The 20931-nt window shown below is 43.8% G+C and overlaps 2 protein-coding genes across 3 annotated transcripts; both read right to left on the bottom strand.

Moving 5' to 3' along the window:
- Positions 1-3859: 3859 nt before the first annotated feature.
- Positions 3860-7530, bottom strand: LOC115665100 (probable amidase At4g34880). Its single transcript, XM_056308780.1, has 5 exons — positions 6965-7530; positions 6275-6489; positions 4969-5208; positions 4672-4870; positions 3860-4415 (listed from the first exon to the last, which is right to left on the bottom strand). The coding sequence occupies exons 1-5, from the start codon at positions 7493-7495 to the stop codon at positions 4059-4061; spliced, it is 1542 nt and encodes a 513-aa protein (XP_056164755.1). The 5' UTR covers positions 7496-7530; the 3' UTR covers positions 3860-4058.
- A 10492-nt stretch (positions 7531-18022) lies between these two features.
- On the bottom strand, positions 18023-20931 carry LOC115667389 (probable amidase At4g34880). Of its 2 annotated transcripts, XM_056306356.1 has the most exons (6): positions 19858-20931; positions 19535-19749; positions 18997-19239; positions 18695-18893; positions 18231-18611; positions 18023-18155 (listed from the first exon to the last, which is right to left on the bottom strand). In XM_056306356.1, the coding sequence occupies exons 1-5, from the start codon at positions 20389-20391 to the stop codon at positions 18255-18257; spliced, it is 1548 nt and encodes a 515-aa protein (XP_056162331.1). In that variant the 5' UTR covers positions 20392-20931; the 3' UTR covers positions 18023-18155; positions 18231-18254. The 2 variants fall into 2 exon arrangements, with proteins under 2 accessions (XP_056162331.1, XP_030444836.1); XM_030588976.2 differs by having other exon boundaries at positions 18023-18611; positions 19858-20930.

The following is a 20931-nucleotide window of genomic DNA, read 5'->3' as shown; positions in this document are numbered from 1 at the left end:
ATTTCCAACGAATTTTGCGATGAAAATTGTTTCGTTGGAAATTTCCAACGAAATTTGCGACGAAAAATTTTTCGTTGGAAATTTCCAACGAATTTTACTTTTCGTTGGAAAATTTGTCGCAAATTTGCAACGAAAATTTTTTCGTCGCAAATTTTCGTGGCAAAAATCCAGTTTTTTTGTAGTGATCTTTCACATAACATGATATCATATAACAATAACCGATACGGCACTTCATTACTTCTTTCAAACAGTTAACAACCGAAATTCCAGATTCTGTACCCCCAAGGACCACTCAATTTACCTAAGCATTCGATATCGGTTCAAGGTCAAATAAGCACCGTTGAAGAGATAATTAAGGTGGGTATTGACTCCAGTAGGCCAGAAATCAAAAGCCAATGGTTTCAGACAAAAACCGGCAGATCACTGAAGTCTAGTAAAACTGGACAGAATTGCACAGTTTGGAAAATTAATTTTGAAGGCATAGTAAATGGGTTCCAAAAATTCTGAATTTCGAATATGTTATAAACAAGACCTTCATGAATGTTTTTCATGAAGAATACAATCTCAAAATTCCCCTGTAAAGGCCACTTTCAATGGCTCTAAAACAGAACAGTACTGGTCCGTCGAAACAGGATAACCGAATCAAAAATAATGTTCGTGTCACAAACCAAAATATCTTCAAACACTTTGAAATTTTTATATGTTGTATAAAAGGGCTTCCTGAACAAATTTCATGAAGGAAGTGTGACCAAATTCGAAGTGGAAATTTTTATAAAAATCCGAGAAAGTACAAAGGTCACGGGTTCCACGGTAAAAACAGTTCTGTTTCAGTAAGGAGTTGGTCCTTCGGGAGATCCATTTGAGCTCAGAAAAATCTTAAATTTAAGTATGTTGTAGTTCAAGATCTTATGAACAACTTTGATGAAGAACATTTCGCGAGATTTGGACCACAAAAGGAGATACAAAAATATAAATCCAGGAACATCCAGAACAGTCAGATCTGGAACCCGAGACAAAACTTCAAGAAATGCTTCCCGCTCGAGCTCCACCACTTCACAGCCAAGGAATCACCACGCCAGGAACTCAAATCAACATGCAATGCCTTTTCTAACCTAACCTAATAATCTAGACTCACCAAAGCTTGTTCTATGGAGTCAAACATTTAAGGGCAGCAGCGATAGCGTCTCGATTTCTCCTACTACCAATCCAGCCAACTCACAGATTTATCCGAGACTCAAATCGACATGCAACCATTATCGAGGTTAGTATAATGTGATAGAGAGCACTTGCCGGTGAGAGTGGTGGTCGCGGCGAAGCTGCTGGTCCGAGGCGGAGACGAGGGCGCGAGGGGCGATTCCTAAGTTGCTGCTGGTCGGTTGAGGGCGTGGCTGGACAGGGCGAGAGGCTGGTTGTTGCTGGCGTGCGGGGACGAGATGACCGGCTGCTGCTGCTGGTCGCGTGGAGTGGCTGGTTCCCGGCGAACACAGAGAGAGACGAGAGAGTGGGTGAGCTGGGCGAGAGAGAGCTGAGAGAGTGAGCTGTGGAGGAAAAAGCTGAGCGAGAGAGAGCTGGTGAGAGTGAACTGTGGGGGAAAAAAATTATCTGATGGCCCTTCAACTTCCCTTGCATGCATGGGTGACACTTGGCACCTCCCTCTTGCCAAATGTAGAGGGGGAAGAAGAAGACAAAGAAGAGAAATGAAGGGGCTGCTGCTGCGTGGGTTTTCTGGCGGGAAAAGGGGAAAGAAAAAGAAAAGGGAAGAAAAGGAAAGAAAAAAGACGAAAAGAGGAAAAGAGGGGGCTGTCCGTGAGCAAGGGGAAAAAATGGGGAGAAAAATAACGGCGACGGGTTTGACACGGAGTCGGGTCGCGCAGACGACGCGACGTCGGGTTAGTCGGCTCGACGGTAATTGTTTCCAAGAATCCAAACTCGCGATTCCAAAAAAAAACGATAATCGCAACGCTAATCTTCCAATTTCATTTTCCTAATTTCCGTCGACGAGCGCCCTAATCCATTAGGATCTTTTAATCTTTGGCCATGAAATTTCAGGATACCACAATGGACTATGTTGAACAAATTAAAATTCAAAGATCATATTGCACATTGAGCTTTTCATGGACGATATTGAATAAATTAAAAGTTCATGGACTATTTGTGTTATTTTCCCTTCAAGTGACGGGTGGGAGGTGGACTTAGATGCTACGTGAAGCCATCACATGTTGATTCATTGAAATTTCTAACGACAACAGAGGACTGCAAATTTTAAACCGTGACATGCCAATTGCCCCGAACTTTTTCTCCGAGTGATTTTATATGAAGCCACTTCATTTCATGCTTGAATAGTTGTGTATGACTACAATACAAGCAGAATATTGAAGTGCGCAAGGTTGATTAACCGTCCAATTATTGCTCTTACTTCACATTAGCTATGTGTTGGCCATCTCCACAATATGGTCACCCGAAAAGGATCGAGTCAATCTCCGCAATCGCTTCAGGAAATTTGGGAAATTGGAAACTTGGACAGGACCAGCAATCACCTACCTTATGTTTATGTCCACCTCAATTGAATTAAAAAGATATTGCGCAATTGACTTGATCTAATAAATTGAACTTAGGTTTTGAGTCGGAGTGGCGGGCCTTTCTACGCCTTGATCTTTGAAAACGAGCGTAAACGTATCATGCGACTTGATTCATGGTTAATTACTCGGCTCGAATCCACAGTGTCTTCTTCAATATTTCGAGAGTTTTCCTACACCAAGGCATTCTTATCTCACCATTATTTACCGCGGTTAGAATCCCATGTTGCGGAGGCAAGGCGATGAATTACGATCAGTGAAAAAAATTCTCCTCTGCTTGGTTTTTTCGATTAATGTAGCTTCAATTGAATTCTTAGCCAGCCCTAACGATTGATTTCCTGTTTCCGCATCGAAATGTTGATTCAACTAGTAGGTTGTTGGCCTATAGGGTAAGGGATTTCTGCTTCTCTCCCTGTAGTTTTTTGACCAAATCTTGTTGAAAGCACTTCAGAAGTAAAGTCTTGAGTGTACCAAGCCGATTGTGGGGGTGATACGCGCTTATGATCGCCGGGAATGCTGATTAGTCGAGACGCGTGAAAGTTTGCCCTTTGAAATTATAAGGACTAAATTGAAACAAAAATAAAATTATAAGGACTAACGATACTGCCGATTTGTCTTCAATGGGTTTGACGTGGGTAAAACACATGGCCCATTTTTTGCAAAAGGCCCATCTTTATATTTAGTCGAAGTTTAAGCACCGGACCGACCCACGGGGCACTGCTCCCAAAATAAGTCGGATAAGCACAATGTCAAGATCCATTCATTGCACGGATATCTCGCTAATAAATAGTAAGAATGCGATACATTATGTTCACCTTTCGGTATAAGACTACACTGTGACAATTGTTTTCTAGTCCTAGACCAACATCTAGCATTTGGCTAAACTTTTACGTCTACTTCTGTTCTGTTTGTGATTTTTGCAATTTGCTTTTTATACAGCACAAATCAATTAAACATTTCGAAATATTCAATTGTCAATATTTATGTTCATATATATTTCATAACTTTTAAATTTTGGTGGGAAAAGCAAAATTCGCTTTTCCGGAGCAAAATTAGGGTAGACTTTTTGCTTGTTGCTTTTTATTTTGTTTCCCTTACCTTTCGCCTCAGTTTAATTTTCATCTAAAAATCTAAAATCTCTCAATACACACAAAAGTTGACATGTAAAAAAAAAAAAACTAGTATATCATGTTTATTTAGTTTTCTTAAAATTCAACTTTTATTTCATTTCAAATTTTTTAGGGAAAGCAAGATTAACTTCTCACGATTCAACAGCAGGAGAATTGACTGATGGGCATACAAAGAGTAAATTTCAGCTGGCAAAATAACAACACTAAGCAGATGCTATTTCATTTATTTTTTAAGGAGTAAATATTAATCAAATATCTCTCCTCTAATACTGAATGAGTTCCGGTCTCCTTCACACTGCAACCCATTTTGAGGCATTACACTTCAAGAAGAGGGAGAAATCGCATCAAGTCATCAAGGTTTGAATGAGGGAGGCTTCCTAATCTTTGTCGCTTGCTCAAATGAGTAGGTGATCTCGATCAGCTTCGGCTCCGAACCCTTCAGTCCTCCGAAACAAATTCCGAACGGTATTCCCTTGTCGTCGTAACCGGCAGGGACGCTAATCCCCGGGAATCCGCCGATGGCAAGAACTGGGGCAACTTCGAACCCGGGAGTGACGATCGCATCTAGATTGTACTGCATTATCAGTTTCTCGAATCCGTTGCTTGATAGGTATGTCAAGTTCGACAAAGCTGCCTTCTCCACATCGCCGATACCGTTCGTGGCTTCAGATGCCAGAAAGATGTTCTGGCCGATCTGATCAGTCAGTTCCTGTGAGACCAGTCAGGCACACATTTGTCATTCCCAAACTTGATCGGATAAGGATGTTTTATCAAACTAGAGCATTAGGTTGTCTCTCGGCAAGTATCAGCTCATGTGTTTCCTCATTTTCTGTTTTGTCACGCAATCTAGAAAAGCCGGTCAGTTGAAAAATTACTTTCTGAATCAACACCAGCAGTAACAGTCTGCAAATGAATTCTGGAAGCATACAATGCTCTTTATGAAGAGGCAATTAGAACACGCTTACCAGTTTAGAGTTTTTCTGGTTGAAAGCTATGACATCTGCCAAGGATCGCGCTGGAGACGCCACGAGATCCTTCAAGTAAGCATTCAAAGTTATTTTGAACTCTGCTAGTATGGCTATTGCTTCGCCGCTCGCAGTGGCATTCAAGATGATGTCAATGTTGTCTATCTTCAGATTGTCCACCAAAACTGCTCCTGCTTGCCTAGTATAAAAAGGGTTTCAAGTCATGAACTAAAATGATCAGGCATTCAGTTCAATTCTATTTCTTGCTTAAAACACTGTACTGGTGATTATGGTTACCGTAATGTTTGAAAATGATTCTGAAAAGCAAGAGTTTGGCTGGGCTTATTGGTGAAATCAAAGAAGGGATCTCTCACTATTCCCAGCCTTTTTCCCTGGAGCCCGTGGGCTTTGAGAAACTGTCTATAGCCGCCTCGAGGAATATATTTTGACGCTTCTCTCGTTGCTCCGTCATTGGGGTCATAACCCACTATGGCATCAAGAACGTACACGGCATCCGAAACAGTTCGGCACAGTGGCCTGTTACATCAAGAATTTCGAGAGTGCCTTTTGAGAACACGTATTGCAGATGATAAAGTTTTCAGCGTAAAGTCAACATATTTGAGATGACAAGATCGATCGACCAATAAGTAATCAACTAGTTGTATTTTTGGAGCTATTGACTGCCTGTGACAAGTTTGTTGACTTGATTATGCAGCCACTAAGAAAGGAATCGTGCACTCGACCTGGTCATGGCCACGGGCCGGTTTCGGCCTGGTCAAACCCGGGCCCGGCCCGTTGACCGGGCCCGCGGTTTGGAACCGGAACCGGCCCGTGCCCTACGGGCCCGGTTCCGGTTCCAGAAATTTTTGAACCGGCCCGGAACCGCCGGTTCCGGGCCCGGTTCCAAAAAAAAAAAAAAAAAAGAAGAAGCTGTAGATCTGGCGAGGGTTCGACCTCGCCGCGGCCGGCGAGGCCGGCCTCGCCCGGTTGCGAGGTCGGCCTCGCCTAACGCCGGCGAGGGTTCGACCTCGCCGGCGTCGGCGAGGCCGGCCTCGCCCGGTTGCGAGCGAGGTCGGCCTCGCCCAACGCCGGCGAGGTCGAGCCTCGCCGGATCTGAGAGGGTTCGACCTCGCCGGCCTCGGGAGGCCGGCCTCGCCGGTGCCGGCGAGGTCGAGCCTCGCCGGCATCGGGCGAGGCCGGCCTCACCGGCTTGCGGGCGAGGTTAGCCTCGCCCGACGCCGGCGAGGTCGAGCCCTCGCCCGATCTCGGCGAGGCGGCCTCGCCCGGCCCAGCGAGGTGGCCCTCGCCGGCGCCGCGAGGCGGCCTCGCCTCGAGGCCGGCGACCTCCGCCGACCCGGCTATGGCCGGCGGAGGAAGAAAAGAAAAAAAAAAGAAAAGGAAAAGAAAAAGAAAAAAAACAGAAAAGAAAAATTATGAACCGGCCCGGAACCGGTTCCGAACCGACCGGTTCCGAACCTGAACCGGAACCGGAACCGGCCCGGAACCGTCCGGTTCCGGTTCATACTTGGCCACGAACCGGAACCGCCGGTTCCGAACCGGAACCGGTCGTTTCCGAACCGTGGCCATGACTAACTCGACCTACCCGATGGTGTCTTGTCTGGGAGTGATAGGAACAACCCCAGCTCGGCTCGTGAGGCCAACAGTTGGCTTGATGCCTACTACTGAATTAACACTAGCAGGGCATAAGATTGATCCGTCAGTCTCGGTTCCCAGTGAAATTGCCACCATATTAGCCGCCACCGAAATTGCCGATCCACTACTTGATCCGCAAGGATCCGCTGAAAGAACATACGGGTTCTGCACGCCATCCCAAAATGCAACTTGTGACTTTTGGAAAAGCTTGGGTAACTTCAAAACTGATTACTAGCTAGTTGCTTGCAACTAAAGAGGTGATATTGTGGTGAAACAATGGCAAGATAAATCCAGTGCTAGCGGTACGCATAGAACCGTTTGAGCTTTCTGGGGATCATTCACTTGGTTTTAGACACAAGACGATCTTAATCATCACATTACATGAAAGACTCAGAATTTCCTCCTTTAGAGATTCGCAAACTAAAACTTCATGCTTGCCTTTCTATTATTGTTGTATTTAAGTTTTGCTTCTATTTCAGTAAGATTTCGTTGCATAATTTGACAAGTTCTTCATGAAGCTTCTTCATTCTCTACCAGATTCTATCGCAGGAAGTGCCAGGCTAAATTGCTTAGGATAATCTAGCCACATAAAGTATATATAACTTTTTCCCATTATAGTACTCGTAAGATAGTAACTCACCTTGCCCTGACCCCCTCTGGCACTCCAACCATTTGGTGCAGTTAAAGACCTAAAGTTTGCCCACTCGCTCAAGCTAGCCTTCCCCAATATAATGGCGCTAGCACTCCTCAAGCGAGCCACCACTCCCGCTTCCCGAGCCACAACAGAGCCGAGCAGCGCAAATGAGCCAGCCGTGGTATTCAGCATGTCTTTCGTCCCGATGTTGTCCTTGAGCAGGATAGGAATCCCATGCAGGATGGGCAGCGAGCCATATGGCTTGGCCTTGCGCTCCCAGTCGGCCTTACCAGCCTGATACAACGCGTCTGGGTTCACTTCGATGACTCCTCTCAGGATCGGGTTGAGCCGACGGATCTCGCTGAGGTAGAACTCAGTGAGTTGCCTGGAAGTGAGTTGGTCCTGCTTGAAAGCTTGTTGGATATCACTTATGCTTGCTTCTCTGATTGATAATGCTTGCACAGAGACCAAGAGGATTGTGCCAAACGATGACAAGTAAAGGAAAAATGGGAGGAATGACGACAATAGAGGATTCATTTTTGGGAGTTTCGAACTTGGAAATGTGCTCGAGGGTTGAATGCAAGAGTTGGGATGATCATTGAGATTGAGCTATTTATATGACTTTCGTTCCACTAAATGTCATTAAACGTTACATAAAGAATTGTTTTATTTATTTATTTTATTGTTTTATAATCTGGAGCCATGAGTGTGAACCTAGCTATCTAGAGGTCCATAAAACACTCTGCAAATCCCGTGGACCGATTAAGTCCGTGCCATTTGGCATATGCAAGTAAGCCCCAGAATAGTTTGCACGCAGTTTATAAAATTTAATGTCGTACCACGCTCTGGAAATCCCCTTTATGCCTCAATCAACTATGCCAACCCTATGGTTAAAAACTTGACTTCCTAGTAACAATTCAATCCATTTGCCATTCTTTTTTTGGGTTTAGCGGTAGATGGTGTCTGGGCTAGCGTTCGCACACCTCCATTACTCACCTCCTTAAAAGATATAAGGCATACTCTCCGACATCGGCTTGACAAGTTCAGGCATTTACTCTTGAAGTGCTGCCAACAAGGCTTGAACTCAATACGACGGTATGGGAAGTAATCTCTGTTGTTGTCTAATCCAACGTCTTGTTGTTTATTTGGATCTAGATAAATATTTGATGCTGGCGGTACATGTGTTACGATGTAAACTTATGTACTTGGGATGATTCCCTTGTTTTTATGCTGATGAACTCAAGAAAACAAAAGAAAGGAACTCTGAAATGGCTGTCTCTTGACTTAGTATTTGGGGATAATGACATAAATAGTCCATGAACTTTGGCCTAATATGCAATTTGATCCCTAAACTTTTAATTTGTTCAATATAGTCTCTGAACTTTAGCTTAATATTCCTGGACTTTTGGTACATGTTCAATTTAGTCCCTAATCTATATGAAAATGTTCAATGTAGTTCCTGAACTTGAATTAATGGAAGGACTATATTGAATATTTTCATATAGTTCAGGGACTAAATTGAACATGCACCAAAAGTCCAGAGACCACATTGAATAAATTAAAAGTTCAGGGATCACATTAAACATTAGGATAAAGTTCAACGGCTATATTGAATAAATTAAACGTTCAGGGACCAAATTGCACATTGGGCCAAAGTTCAAGGGCTATTTGTGCCATTTTCCGTAGTATCTAACATACTGCTCTGAAAAATAGCACATTCTGGAAAGACACATGCGGTCTTCTGGAGTTGTAAACATTTGGGTAGACGCAAATCGCTGGTACATAGTTTATGGATACAAGCAGAAAGCGTTAAATTCAAAAGGATAATGAACAGATAGAAGAAGAGCCAAAGAGGGAATAATCGAAATGTAGATGATTGACCAGTTCAGCGACATGGCCGACCACATCGAATTGTCTATAGGGTCTTGGATTCTTGTGCCAGTTTGAATCAACTTGGATGCGTTTGGAAGTTACTGGATCATCAATTCTCTTTGAGGAAATCGCTGACCACTCCGTCTCTTTCAAACCAATGTATATAAGCACCACAAGAATTAGCCAAAATAGGTATTTGCCATTTTAATAAGGAAAAAGCCACAAAAACCTCAAAATATTGACACTATTATCCTGAACTATTTTTGTGACATCAAAAACTCCAAAGTATATCCATTATGACACATTTACCCTCAACTTTTTCTTGTGACATAAAAACCCTAAACTTGTACCTATTTGACATATTTACCCTCCATCAATGTTCCGTTAGATGATTTTTCAACCCAAACAATATCGTTTTTATTGCACTTAATCCACGTGAGCTCCATGTCAACACTGTTTACTTTTTTGCGTCTATATAGATAGATTTTTAACAGTTTTCATTGACAGAATTTTGGCAAATTGTAAATGTGCCACACAAATACAAGTGTGAGATATTTGGTATCACTAGAAAAGCGTTTAGGGTAAATGTGTCATAATGGTCATAATTTGGGGTTTTTGTTGACTTTTACTCTTTTAATAAAGGCATTTATTTTGTGAGACCCAAGAGCCGAGATTGCTCTAAGTTATGCTTGTATTTTCCATGCCGGTCGAAAATGTGATTACACACTCGAATGAACAGCCGTGTTTGCATAATAAATTATGTCCCTGTTTCGCTGAAAATGTTCGCGTGACGAAATATAATTCACCAAAAGTCGTTCTTTGGTTCTTAATGAGAGGAGACTGGATTCCGTGGGGACTCCAGACAGGAAATATCCAGAAAGACAAGGAAAAACTGCGAACTTTTACTTCGAACTTCGAACCTCGAACCGGATTGTATGTACAAACCGTGCCGGAATTTAATCAACGACAAAGCTTGAAAATATAGCCACACACGTACACAAAGATGTAACGCCGGAATTTAATCGATGACGCAACAGCCGGGATAGAAATACACGCCGGAATTTAATCGACGACGCGAATCGAAAAGCTACAGATAAGGAAAAGTAAAGTGCGATACAGGAAAGTAAAGATAATTGAAAGATAACATGTTATTTAATTTGTCGGGGGTGGTCGTCTCTGGTAAATGGCCAGTGATATTTATAATGGTCGTGTAGTAACTGCTCCTTAGCAGTTTTCAACGGTTGTGTCCATGTTCTTCCATTCTGAAAATCTTGTCTTCATGTCCATGTGATGCCATGATCCTGCTTTCAAGATAACTGTCCCACGATCTTGTCCACAAGTGATAACTGCCTCATGATCATGCTTCCAAGTAACTATTCCCTCAAAATATACATGTGTGCTCCTTAGTGGTTTACAATAGTTGCGTTGAGTCCACTACCTTGACGATTTATACGACTCAATTATGTTGGCGGTTGCTTCAATCCCACTATGTTGACGGTTACTTCTTCGCAAGTTGTATTCGAGATTGTCGACTCCACTTTGTGTCGATTCCTTCAAATTGGCAATTCTTCACTTAAGTGTCTATTAATTTCCGTATCTTAACCAGTCACGACTATCGACTTCCTTTTAACGTCGACAACTCTACAGTGATTTTCTGAGAAAACTTAAAACATAAAAGTTGTAGATACAGGAGTCTTCGTTCTTTTGGATTTGGAATCAGGTCAATCCGATATGTCTCAACAAAGTTATGACCATTTTCCCGAGCTAGCGCAGAATCGAAATTTCCTCGACGAGACGAAGTTATGACCAGTCACATCCGTCGACTTCCTTTTTACGTCAATGTGATTTTTTGAGAAAAATCAAAACATAAAAGTTGTAGATCCATGAGTCTTCGTTCTTTTGGCTTGGAATAAGGTCAATCCGATCTGTCTCGACGAAGTTATGACCATTTTCCTGAGCTAGCGTAGAACCGAAATTTCCTCGACCAGACGAAGTTATGACCAGTCACGTCCGTCAACTTCCTTTTTACGTCAATGTGATTTTCTAAGAAAACTCAAAACATAAAAGTTGTAGATCTAGGAGTCTTCATTCTTTTGGCTTTGGAATCAGGTCAATCCGATCTATCTCGACGAAGTTATGACCATATTCCCGAGCTAGCGCAGAACCAAAATTTCCTCGACGAGACGAAGTTATGACCAACCACGTCCATCAACTTCCTTTTTACGTCGACGTGATTTTTTGAGAAAAATCAAAACATAAACGTTGTAGATCCAGGAGTCTTTGTTCTTTTGGCTTTGGAATCAGGTCAATCCGATCTATCTCGACGAAGTTATGACCATATTCCCGAGCTAGCGCAGAATCGAAATTTCCTCAACGATACAAAGTTATGACCAGTCACGTCCATCGACTTCCTTTTTACGTCGACGTGATTTTCTGAGAAAACTCAAAACATAAAAGTTGTAGATCCAGGAGTCTTCGTTCTTTTGGCTTTGGAATCAGGTCAATCCGACCTGTCTCGACGAAGTTATGACCATTTTCTCAAGCTCGCGCAGAACCTAAATTTCCTCGACGAAGTTGTGACCAGTCTTGTCAATAATACCCAAAAATTGGTCATCTTTGGGTGTAAATATATACACATGACTCATGTCTCTGACATGTGTCCCTTATGTTGGCAACTTGATGATATTTGCTTCCACGTTGTCTCAAGCCTTGGCCATGTGTCCCTTGATAATTTTTGGTATAAACATTTGTCGATCATAACTGAACCATGTTGACAAGTTGGCCATTTTTTGGTGTAAACAGTCCCTTGTTCTCACAATTCGCTTGTAGAATGTACGTGCTTCACTTTGGCCATTTTCTCACAAAACATACAAGCACTCTTCTTGTCTGGTTTCTTCTCTTGCGATTGTTTGTCAAGAAAATTATCAAAAAAACTTCATAACATTTTGCACTTTTGCGGGAAAATTACCAAAACAGTCCTAAATCTATTGCAATTATGTCAATTCAGTCCTAAACCTTTTGAATTTGTGCCAATTCAGTCCATCCGGTCAATTTTGGCCGGCTGGCGCTGACGTGGATGCCGGCCGGTTGGCCGACGCTGACGTGGCAATTTTTAAACTTTATTATTTTTATTTTTTTGAATTTTTTTTTGAATTTTTTTTCTTTTCTTTTCTTTTTCCTTTCCTTTTTTTTTTCCTTCGTCTTCATCTTCAACCTCTGGCCAGTCACCAGTCCGGCAACTGGCCAGAGGCGGGGGCCAGCGAGGTCGGCCCTGCCGGCCGCTGGCGAGGGCTCTGCCTCGCCTGCAACTGGCGAGGTCGGCCTCGCCGGCCGCGAGCGAGGGCTCGGCCCCGCCGGCAACTGTCGAGGTCGACCCGCCCACCCCTGGCAAGGTTCGACCTCGCCGTTGTTGGGTGAGGCCGACCTTGCCAGTTGCCGGCGAGTTCAAGCCTCGTGAAATTTGGTGGGAGGTTATCCTCGCCGTCAGGCAAGGCTCGACCTCGCTAGCGCCGGCGAGTTCGAGCCCTCACCAAAGTGACGGCAAGGACGACCCCTCGCTAGATGCGAGGCTTGAACTCGCCGTCAACTAGCAAGGTCGGTCTCGCCTAGCAACGGCGAGGTCGAGCCTCGGCTGACCTTGCCAGTTGCCGGTGGAGCCAAGCCTCGCTAGCGACGGCGAGGTCGAGCCTCACTCACGGCCGGCGGGGCCGATCTCGCCGGTCCCCAACTTTGGCCTGTTGTCGGACCGGTGACCGGCTAGAGGTTGAAGATGAAGATGAAGGGGAAAAAAAAAGGAAAGGAAAATGAAAAGAAAAGAAAAAATCAAAAAAATTAATAAAAAAATCAAAAAATTAAAAAATAATATTTAAAAATTGCCACATCAGCGTCGGCCCGTCAAAATTGGCTTAATGGACTGAATTGGCACAAATGCAAAAGGCTTAGGACTAAACTGGCACAAAAAAAGGTTTATAACTGAATTTGCATAATTGCAATAGGTTTAAGACTGTTTTGGTAATTTTCCCGTACTTTTGCCAATTCAGTTCCAAATATTTTAATTATGCCAATTGAGACCTAAATCTTTTAACGTTTTGCCATTTTTTTTTAGTCAAAACTTTTTGACAATTGATTGGCCAGAAATCATTGACATGAACGCTAGCCGTGCCACATGGCACAGCAGCCTTGCCCAAATTTAGGCAAGGCTGGCCTCACTCATGGCTGTGATGACCTCGCCCGCGACCAGCGGGGGCGGCCACAATGAAAAAAGAAAAAGAAAAGAAGGAAAAGAGAAAAAAGAAAAGAAAAAAATAAAACAATTCAACAAAATATTAAAAAATTAAAATATAAATGTCAATGCCAGTGCCAGCCATACCGCATAGTATAGCCGGTGTTTATGTCGGTGATTTCCAATCAAAATTGGTTAGATAGACTCAATTAGTAAAACCTAAAAAGATTTACGATTCAATTGGCAAAAGTATAATAAATTTATGACTTTTTAAATAATTTTCCCGTTAGTTTCTCACACGCGCAAGAGCACTCTTCTTCCATGCATAGCCCCCATGTATGCATTGCGCCCTGATCGTGCCCTACATTCGCTCCATTGAAACATAATGGACCGGGTTCAGTCAGTCGTCCATCATGGGTGGCCCATCTCTAGTTCGAAAACCAATATCTTCTACTCCCCCGTACTCATATAATTCCATGTAGATATAACTATCTACGCAAGTAATTTTTTCACAGATCAACTCATACAATCGTATCGGTCGTGCAAATAGCGACTGCGACTGCATTAAGGGTATTATGCATTGGTCGAGGTTACGTTGAAGTCACAATGAACGATCTATTTGTACCCGAAACTCGATTTTTTGCATCAGTCCAAGTACATTGAATCCCGCAAAAAAAGCGTGCTTGAGCTTATCATGCATTTGCATTCAAGTCATAACCACTTGAGAAAGAACAAAGCCTGCGGGCTTGGCGAGATAGTAGGAAGCAACATGTGAATGAGGGTGACTCGCACTCTGAGTTGGACCTAGAGGAAAATTTAGAAGATTCATCTTCCTTCAGAGCAAGTGAGAAAAATTAGGAGAAACCTATGGAGGAACTGGCAATTGATGAATCGATCAAGCAAACGCAATCCAGTTATGGCGGTTCATGCTTCATGGTGTACTTCTTCTCTCATCAAAAAACCTAAGCAAGCGATGCGCTTTGATCTTGAAAATTACTCGCGCGAGGCTGTTCTGGTAGGGTAGTAGACCTGAAATTGCCGCGAAAGCATTCTATCGGAGTCGAACCCATACTTGAAAGATTTCATTTTCTATCTCTGTGTTAGTTGGAAAAAAAATCTTATCCTATGCTTGTGTATGTTGTCTACTCCAATCTTACCCCAAACAGACAAATGTCTTGGCTTTTAATGTGGGAAATGCTTCATACACCAAAACTGCAGAAAATATAACAGAATGCTTTGATTTGCCCCTCTCTGGCTTGACCAAATTCAAAACCTCCAAACTTGATGCTTAACGTTTGCTGCTTGACAAGCGTGACTTCAACCTTCTATTTAAGGATCGTTATATCCCCATAGTGATCTCTCCAGCCTAAAATTTCGTGTCCTTCACAAATTTCTTATTCATTTCACGATTCCTGGGGGAGGTACCTTGGAGAATGGTGTGACCAAGGAGGCTTGGATAGATGGAGATTAATGGTCCTATGGTCAATCATATCCAAGCCTCTGAAGGCAAGCACAAGGGATCTCTTCCCTATGGCAACCTGGTTTCTGTGATCTTCAGGATGAAGAGAATTTGATTTCCTAGTGGGCTCAAAGATGTGTTGGAGTTGGCAAATACTTCGGGGACCCTTGTTTCTCATACTAGGCATGTCCACGTGAGTTTAGGGAAACCAAAGTATGAACTAACGACATGTGACCCCTACACATGGAATGTCGGGAGTCCCATTGTCGGATTTGCTGACCCATTTGCTGTGGGATCAAAGGGATTCGGATAGATTTGGGCTTTGGGCTCATTTTAAGTCCTATATATTGTACTCGTATGAAAAATCATTGTGACGAGTGATTGTGGTTGTAAAACCTAAATATCATAGTGGAATCCCTTTACAGAACGTAGCCCTATTCTGGGGTGAATTTGGGTAAACTCGTGTGTCAATTTTTCTATTGTCTGTGTGATTGTTCTGATTCTGTTTAGAATATAACCCCATCAAGATAACCGGGTGTGGTCAACTCCACCTGGAAAGGGCACCCTCTCTCGAGTGGACGTGAAAACCAATTCTAAAGGCTGGACAGACAAATTTGGTAAACCAGTGCACGTGGACGATGATGGTGAGGACACTCTTCTGAGCGTCAGATTGCATACGCAGAAAGAATGGAAGAAGAAGGAAATGTAGTAGCGCCATAGCAGGAAGATCTGCAAAGAACATGTTCTAGGATTTGAAAATGATTTGATTAGGCAGATATACCTGAAACAATGAATGGCAATTCATTTCGCTATCCCAAACACGAGCCGTACCCTTCTGGCCGCATTGAGCAATTCATTTGTTTCAGGTGACCTGGTTCTGACCATCCCAAACAGGGGTAAGGCGCGAAGACAAGAATCGGAAGATCTTCGGCCTAAGATGAAAGAATCATCCCCAAGTAGTGAAGCTTCAAGAACACCATTCTCTAATATGTACACCGGGGATAATTGTTCAAAAAGCCCCAACCTATTGCGCGGTGGCCAATTTAATCATAAACTTTTCAATTTGGCTAATTCGGTCTTAAACTTTCCAATTTGTTCAATTTACTTTTAAATCTTTTGACTATTTGCCAATGTAGTTCTTTCGGCCAAATCTGGTTAGAAATTTCTAACGTTAATGTCGGCCGTCCCACATGGGACATGTACCGCTAATGTAGACAATGTTTACAATTTTTTTAATATTCTAAAATTTTCATTATTTTTTTCTATTTTTTGTTTTTTCCATTGTTCATCTTCTCGAGGCCATCACTAGGCAAGAGCCTGCGAAGCCCTCGCTAGGCCTCAGTTAGTGGCTGGCAAGGCCACCGGCCCTTCCAAGAAGAAGAACCAGGAGAAGAAAAGAAAAGAAATAAAAAATTAAAAAAGAAATTCGAAAAATTTCCCACATCAGCGCTTGTCATGTCACTTAAGATGATTAACATCTACATTAGCGATATTAGGCTTAATTTGGTCGGAAGAACTGCTATATTAACAAATTGTTATAATGTTAAAAACTAAATTGATCATATTGAAAAGTTTATGATTTCATTAGCCACTATCGTACAATAAATTTATGACTTTTTGGACTGTGTGTTGGACTTTCTAGTGAATGTGATTTGCATAATTTCGATAAGAAAAAGAGGAAAGAGACGGGACACGAAAAAGAAAGGCCATGCAAAAGTAAAGGCAAGTGTCGGAGGCATAAAAAAGTATAAAAAAAAGAGAGGAAAAGAATAAAGAAACAAGAAAACGGCCATCAAGTTTGTGCAAGAATGAGCATACGAGTTTAAATTATCATTTGTATCTAAGGCTCCGTTCGTTTGGCGGAAAATATTCTCCTTTTAGAAAATATTTTTCCGAAAGTCATTTTCCTGGAAAATGATTTCCCGGAATATAATTTTCCGGTGTTTGGTGACCAATATGAAAAAGTTTCGGAAAATATTTTTCACCGACGACCGGAGGCGGGCGGCAGCGGCGGCGTCCGGCGGCGGCGGCGACAATGGTGGCAAGAATGGCCGTTTCGCGACCGACGGCCAACGCCCGGCTGCCCGGCTGGCCGGCATGCGACCGACGGCCAATGTCCGCATCCGGCGGCGGTTTGGTGATCGGGCGGCGGCGGGGCGGCAGCTGCCGGCGACCGGCGGGCGGCCGGCGGCGGCGACCGAGGCGGCGACGGCCACCGGAGGCGGCGACGGCCATCGGAGGCGGCGGCGGCGACTTGACGGGCGGCCGGCAACCGGCGCGGCGGCGACCGACGGCTAACGTCCGGCGTCGGGCGGCGGCGGCGGCGGCGACCGATTTGGCCAACTTCCGGCTGCCCGGCGGCCGCCGGCGACGGCGGCGGCGGCCGCCATCGGGCGGCGGCGACCGGGCCGCGGTGGGTGCCGACAACGGCCGGCGACCGGCGGCGGCGGGGCGGGTGGCGGCGGCGGGCAACCGGCGGCAACGGCGGGGCGACCTGCGCGGCGGCGGCAGGGCGACCGTCGGCGGCGGCGACCTTAGTGAAGAAGAAGAAGAAGAAGAAGCTCCGGAAAATGATTTCCGTTTTTGAAGAAGCGGAAGTCATTTTCCGTAGACTTAGGCTATTTTGTGAGGGGGGAAGGAAAATATTTTCCCACGGAAAACGTTTTCCGCCCCCCGAACACCGGAAAACCCGAAAAATATTTTCCGAGAGAATATTTTCCGCCAAACGAACGGAGCCTAAGTTTAGTGCGACCAAGAAACTTTACAACGTTCGTGGTCATACTAAGAAGTTTAGAATTAGCACTTTATGCGCGTCAATATTGCTGTGTACAAGAAGAAAAAACAAAATTAGCACTTTTAGAATTTTTATTTTCATATGTCCAGGTGTTCATGATTGATAAAGCAAAAAAAAAAAGTAGTAAAAATGGGAAAAGGTCAAAATGGGAAAAGAAGAGAGACGTTTGTGTAATGCCACGTGTCACTTTCCTATTGAAGGTGCTTTCGCCTTAGTAATTCAAATGGGAAGTCCAACTATTCAACCAGAACGACTCCAATTCCTCACATTTGCATGTTTAGAAAATGAATTTGAATTAGTCATGGAATACAATTCTCACATTTTTGTCCATAGAGGTGGCCGGCCTCACGCAACCGCAAGCGCCTCGAGCGCCCCGCGGAGGAAAAATGACACAGAGGTGCAGCAAACGACTCGAACAGGGAAGGGGTTGACGTCGCCGGCGGACCGAGGTCGACATCGAAGGCTTGTGATGGTGATGGGCGGGTTACAGCTATGTGTTGGATTATTGGGCCCGTATTTTATTGGTAATTTGAGTTTGAGCCTACGAATAACTGCTGATTATATATAATTTCTTTCTCTTTAAAATATGCTTATTATAGTAAAATCCTTTACTGTATGTCCACGAGGTCACCATGTTAGGATTATGCACACAAACACAACGAAGTAGTAAAGGCGAGAAAGAGAAATCGATACCAAAAGGAAAAGAAGAGACGGAGAACAAAAAGAAAACACAGAATATAGAGAAAAGAGAGTAAATTTTAGCATTGAACGATCAATGATTCAGATGTGTCCTCCATTAAAGATCCAAAAGCTTTTTGGCATCCGACAACGGAAAAAGAATCCGATTCTTCTTGGACTTGGGAATCATTTGTTATTCTTTGTCAACGAACGAAACGAGCAAGTAGTGATTATGAAGAGTTGCAACGAGGGCAGGCTTGATCAGGGAGCTTCAAGGCCTAAACGAGGGAGGCTTCCTGATCTTAGTAGCTTGCTCAAATCCATATGCGATTTCAATCAGCTTCGGCTCCGAACCTTTCAGCCCTCCGAAGCAAATCCCGAAGGGCACGCCCTCGGTGTCGTAACCGGCTGGGACACTGATTCCGGGGAATCCGCCGATGGCAAGAACAGGAGCGAAGTCAAATCCTGGAGTCATGACAGCATCTAGATTGTACTGCATCATCAACTTCTCGAACCCGTCTCTTGTTAGCTTTCCTAGATTCGACAAAGCCGCTTTCTCCGCATTCCCTATCCCGTTCGTGATTTCAGACGCCAACAAGATGCTTTGGTCTATCCGATCGGTCATTTCCTGTGTGATTGTTTCGAGCATTCTGTCATTTCAAACTTTCAGGAGGGTCGAACTAGGTCAATGAACCGAAGTAATATTCGTACCAGTTTAGAGTTTTTCTGGTTGAAAGCTATTACATCTGCCAAGGACCGCACTGGCGATGACACTAGCTCCTCAAGGTAAGCGTTCAGGGCTATTTTGAACTCCGCGAGCAATGCCGTTCCTTCACCGCTCAAATTGAAGTTCAAGATCACATCTATGTTATCAATTTTCAGATTATCCACTAAGACAGCTCCTGCTTGCCTAGCATTAACAATGTACTCGTGTCATCATCTATGAATGGCATGTGACCGACGTTGGCCGTGATTGTAGTCCAAATAAACTGCGGTGAAGAAACTTTCCGTACCTCAGTGTTGCAAAATGCTTTGTAAAAGCTAGAGCTTGGCTGGGCTTATCGGTGAAATTGAAGAATGGATGTCTCACGATACCCAGTCTCTTGCCGTGGAGACCATGAACTTTGAGAAACTGTTTGTATCCACCTTGCGGAAGGTATTTTGACGCTTCTCTTGTGGCTTTCGCGTCATTGTGGTCATAGCCTACGATTGCATCAAGAACATAAACAGCATCTGAGACGGTCCTGCATATCGGCCTGTTACATTTAAATTGTTAACGACTTTGCTTCACAACTCGTGTCAACAAGGATAACAAAATGTGAGACCTTATAGTGAGACTTCAGTTTGAAGTAGAGAGAACACGAACTTCATGGATAATTAGTTTTCTTTTTTCTTTCCAATTTAAGGAACAAACATCGAATCATTGAGAAGAATGATCTGTTCTAGAAATTTAACCATTTAGCATAGGCAAGGATTGTAACGGTGTAGTCGTCGTCGTAGAAAATCTTAGGTTTGATACTGCTGAAGAGCAATATGATGTACATGACATACCCAACGGTGTCTTGTCTGGGTGTGATCGGAATCACCCCGGCTCGGCTAGTGAGACCAACGGTTGGTTTGATGCCTACTGCTGAATTTACACTGGCAGGACATAAGATCGAGCCATCAGTCTCAGTTCCTAGTGACACTGCCACCATATTTGCCGCCACTGATATTGCCGACCCGCCACTTGAACCGCAAGGATCTGCAGAAAGCACATAAGGATTCTGCGATGCAATCAAGGCAAAACTTAGGATTAGACAAAAGTACAGAGTTGCATGAACAAATGCAGTTGTCTATTGGTAAGAAGCACTTAATTGGAAGAAAATACTCACCCTGCCTTGTCCACCCCTTGCACTCCAACCATTTGGTTGAGTCAAAGACCTAAAACTTGACCACTCATTCATATTGGCCTTCCCCACTATGACAGCACCAGCTCGCCTCAACCTAGCCACCACCCCTGCATCCCGAGCCACGACTGAGCCAAGCAGTGCGAACGAGCCGGCCGTGGTGTTCAGCTTGTCTTTCGTCGAAATGCTATCCTTGAGCAGTATAGGAATTCCATGCAAGCTGGAGAGCGAAACGTGTTTCTTGGCCTTACGATCCCGGTCCGCCCCATCGGCTTGGTTCAGTGCATCTGGGTTCACCTCTATGACAGCCCTCAGGACTGGATTGAGTCGGTGGATTTCGCGGAGGTAGAACTGGGTAAGTTGCCTGGAAGTGAGCTTGTTTTGCTTGAATGCTAGCTGGAGATCACTTATGCTTGCTTCTTGGATTGAGATTGCTTGGCTTGTGAAGACCAGTGACAGAGATGACAACAGGCACAGGCATTGTAAGAAGAGATGGAACCTCATCGGGATGGAGACCATGCCTAACCGTGGAAAGATTGAGTTTCTACTCCTTGTGAATTTGAGTGAAAATAAGAATTCGGAGGGAATTAGTCTCCAAAAACAAGCGATGGAAAGAGCTTCGAGCTTAAATCGTATATAAGACTTTGAGCTTAGTTATAAAAGTCAAATTGGTCAAAAAACGGGACACCTATAAATGTAAGATTTTATTGCAGAACAGGTGCGTACATGTCTAAACACAGGCAAGTGGGGTCAATTACTTCGTAATTAAACTAACCCACTTCCCAGCAGTAAGATATTGAGCACATGACTTGTTCCTGACCAAGGTTTTATAAACTGTAAAAACCCATTCTAAAGTATGACTTTTCCGTAGGTGGCAGCTGAAGCATCTAGAATTGATGCCTTGTAGTCTTGAGGTGTTCTGACTTTTGGCTACATTGTCACATCATTCGAGAAACGGCTCAAATGGTTTACTAGACACGAGTTGAGATTATAATTAATAACCCCACTAAGTATGACAAAGATGATTGACCAGTTCAGCTTCAGCCATTGACCAAGCCC

The sequence above is a fragment of the Syzygium oleosum genome, unplaced genomic scaffold, assembly GCF_021117445.2.
Source record: "Syzygium oleosum isolate NSW1041296 unplaced genomic scaffold, Sole_v2.1 Sole_v2.02, whole genome shotgun sequence".
In the NCBI taxonomy this organism is placed as follows: Eukaryota; Viridiplantae; Streptophyta; class Magnoliopsida; order Myrtales; family Myrtaceae; genus Syzygium; species Syzygium oleosum.
This window is presented reverse-complemented; position numbering and strand designations above follow the sequence as displayed.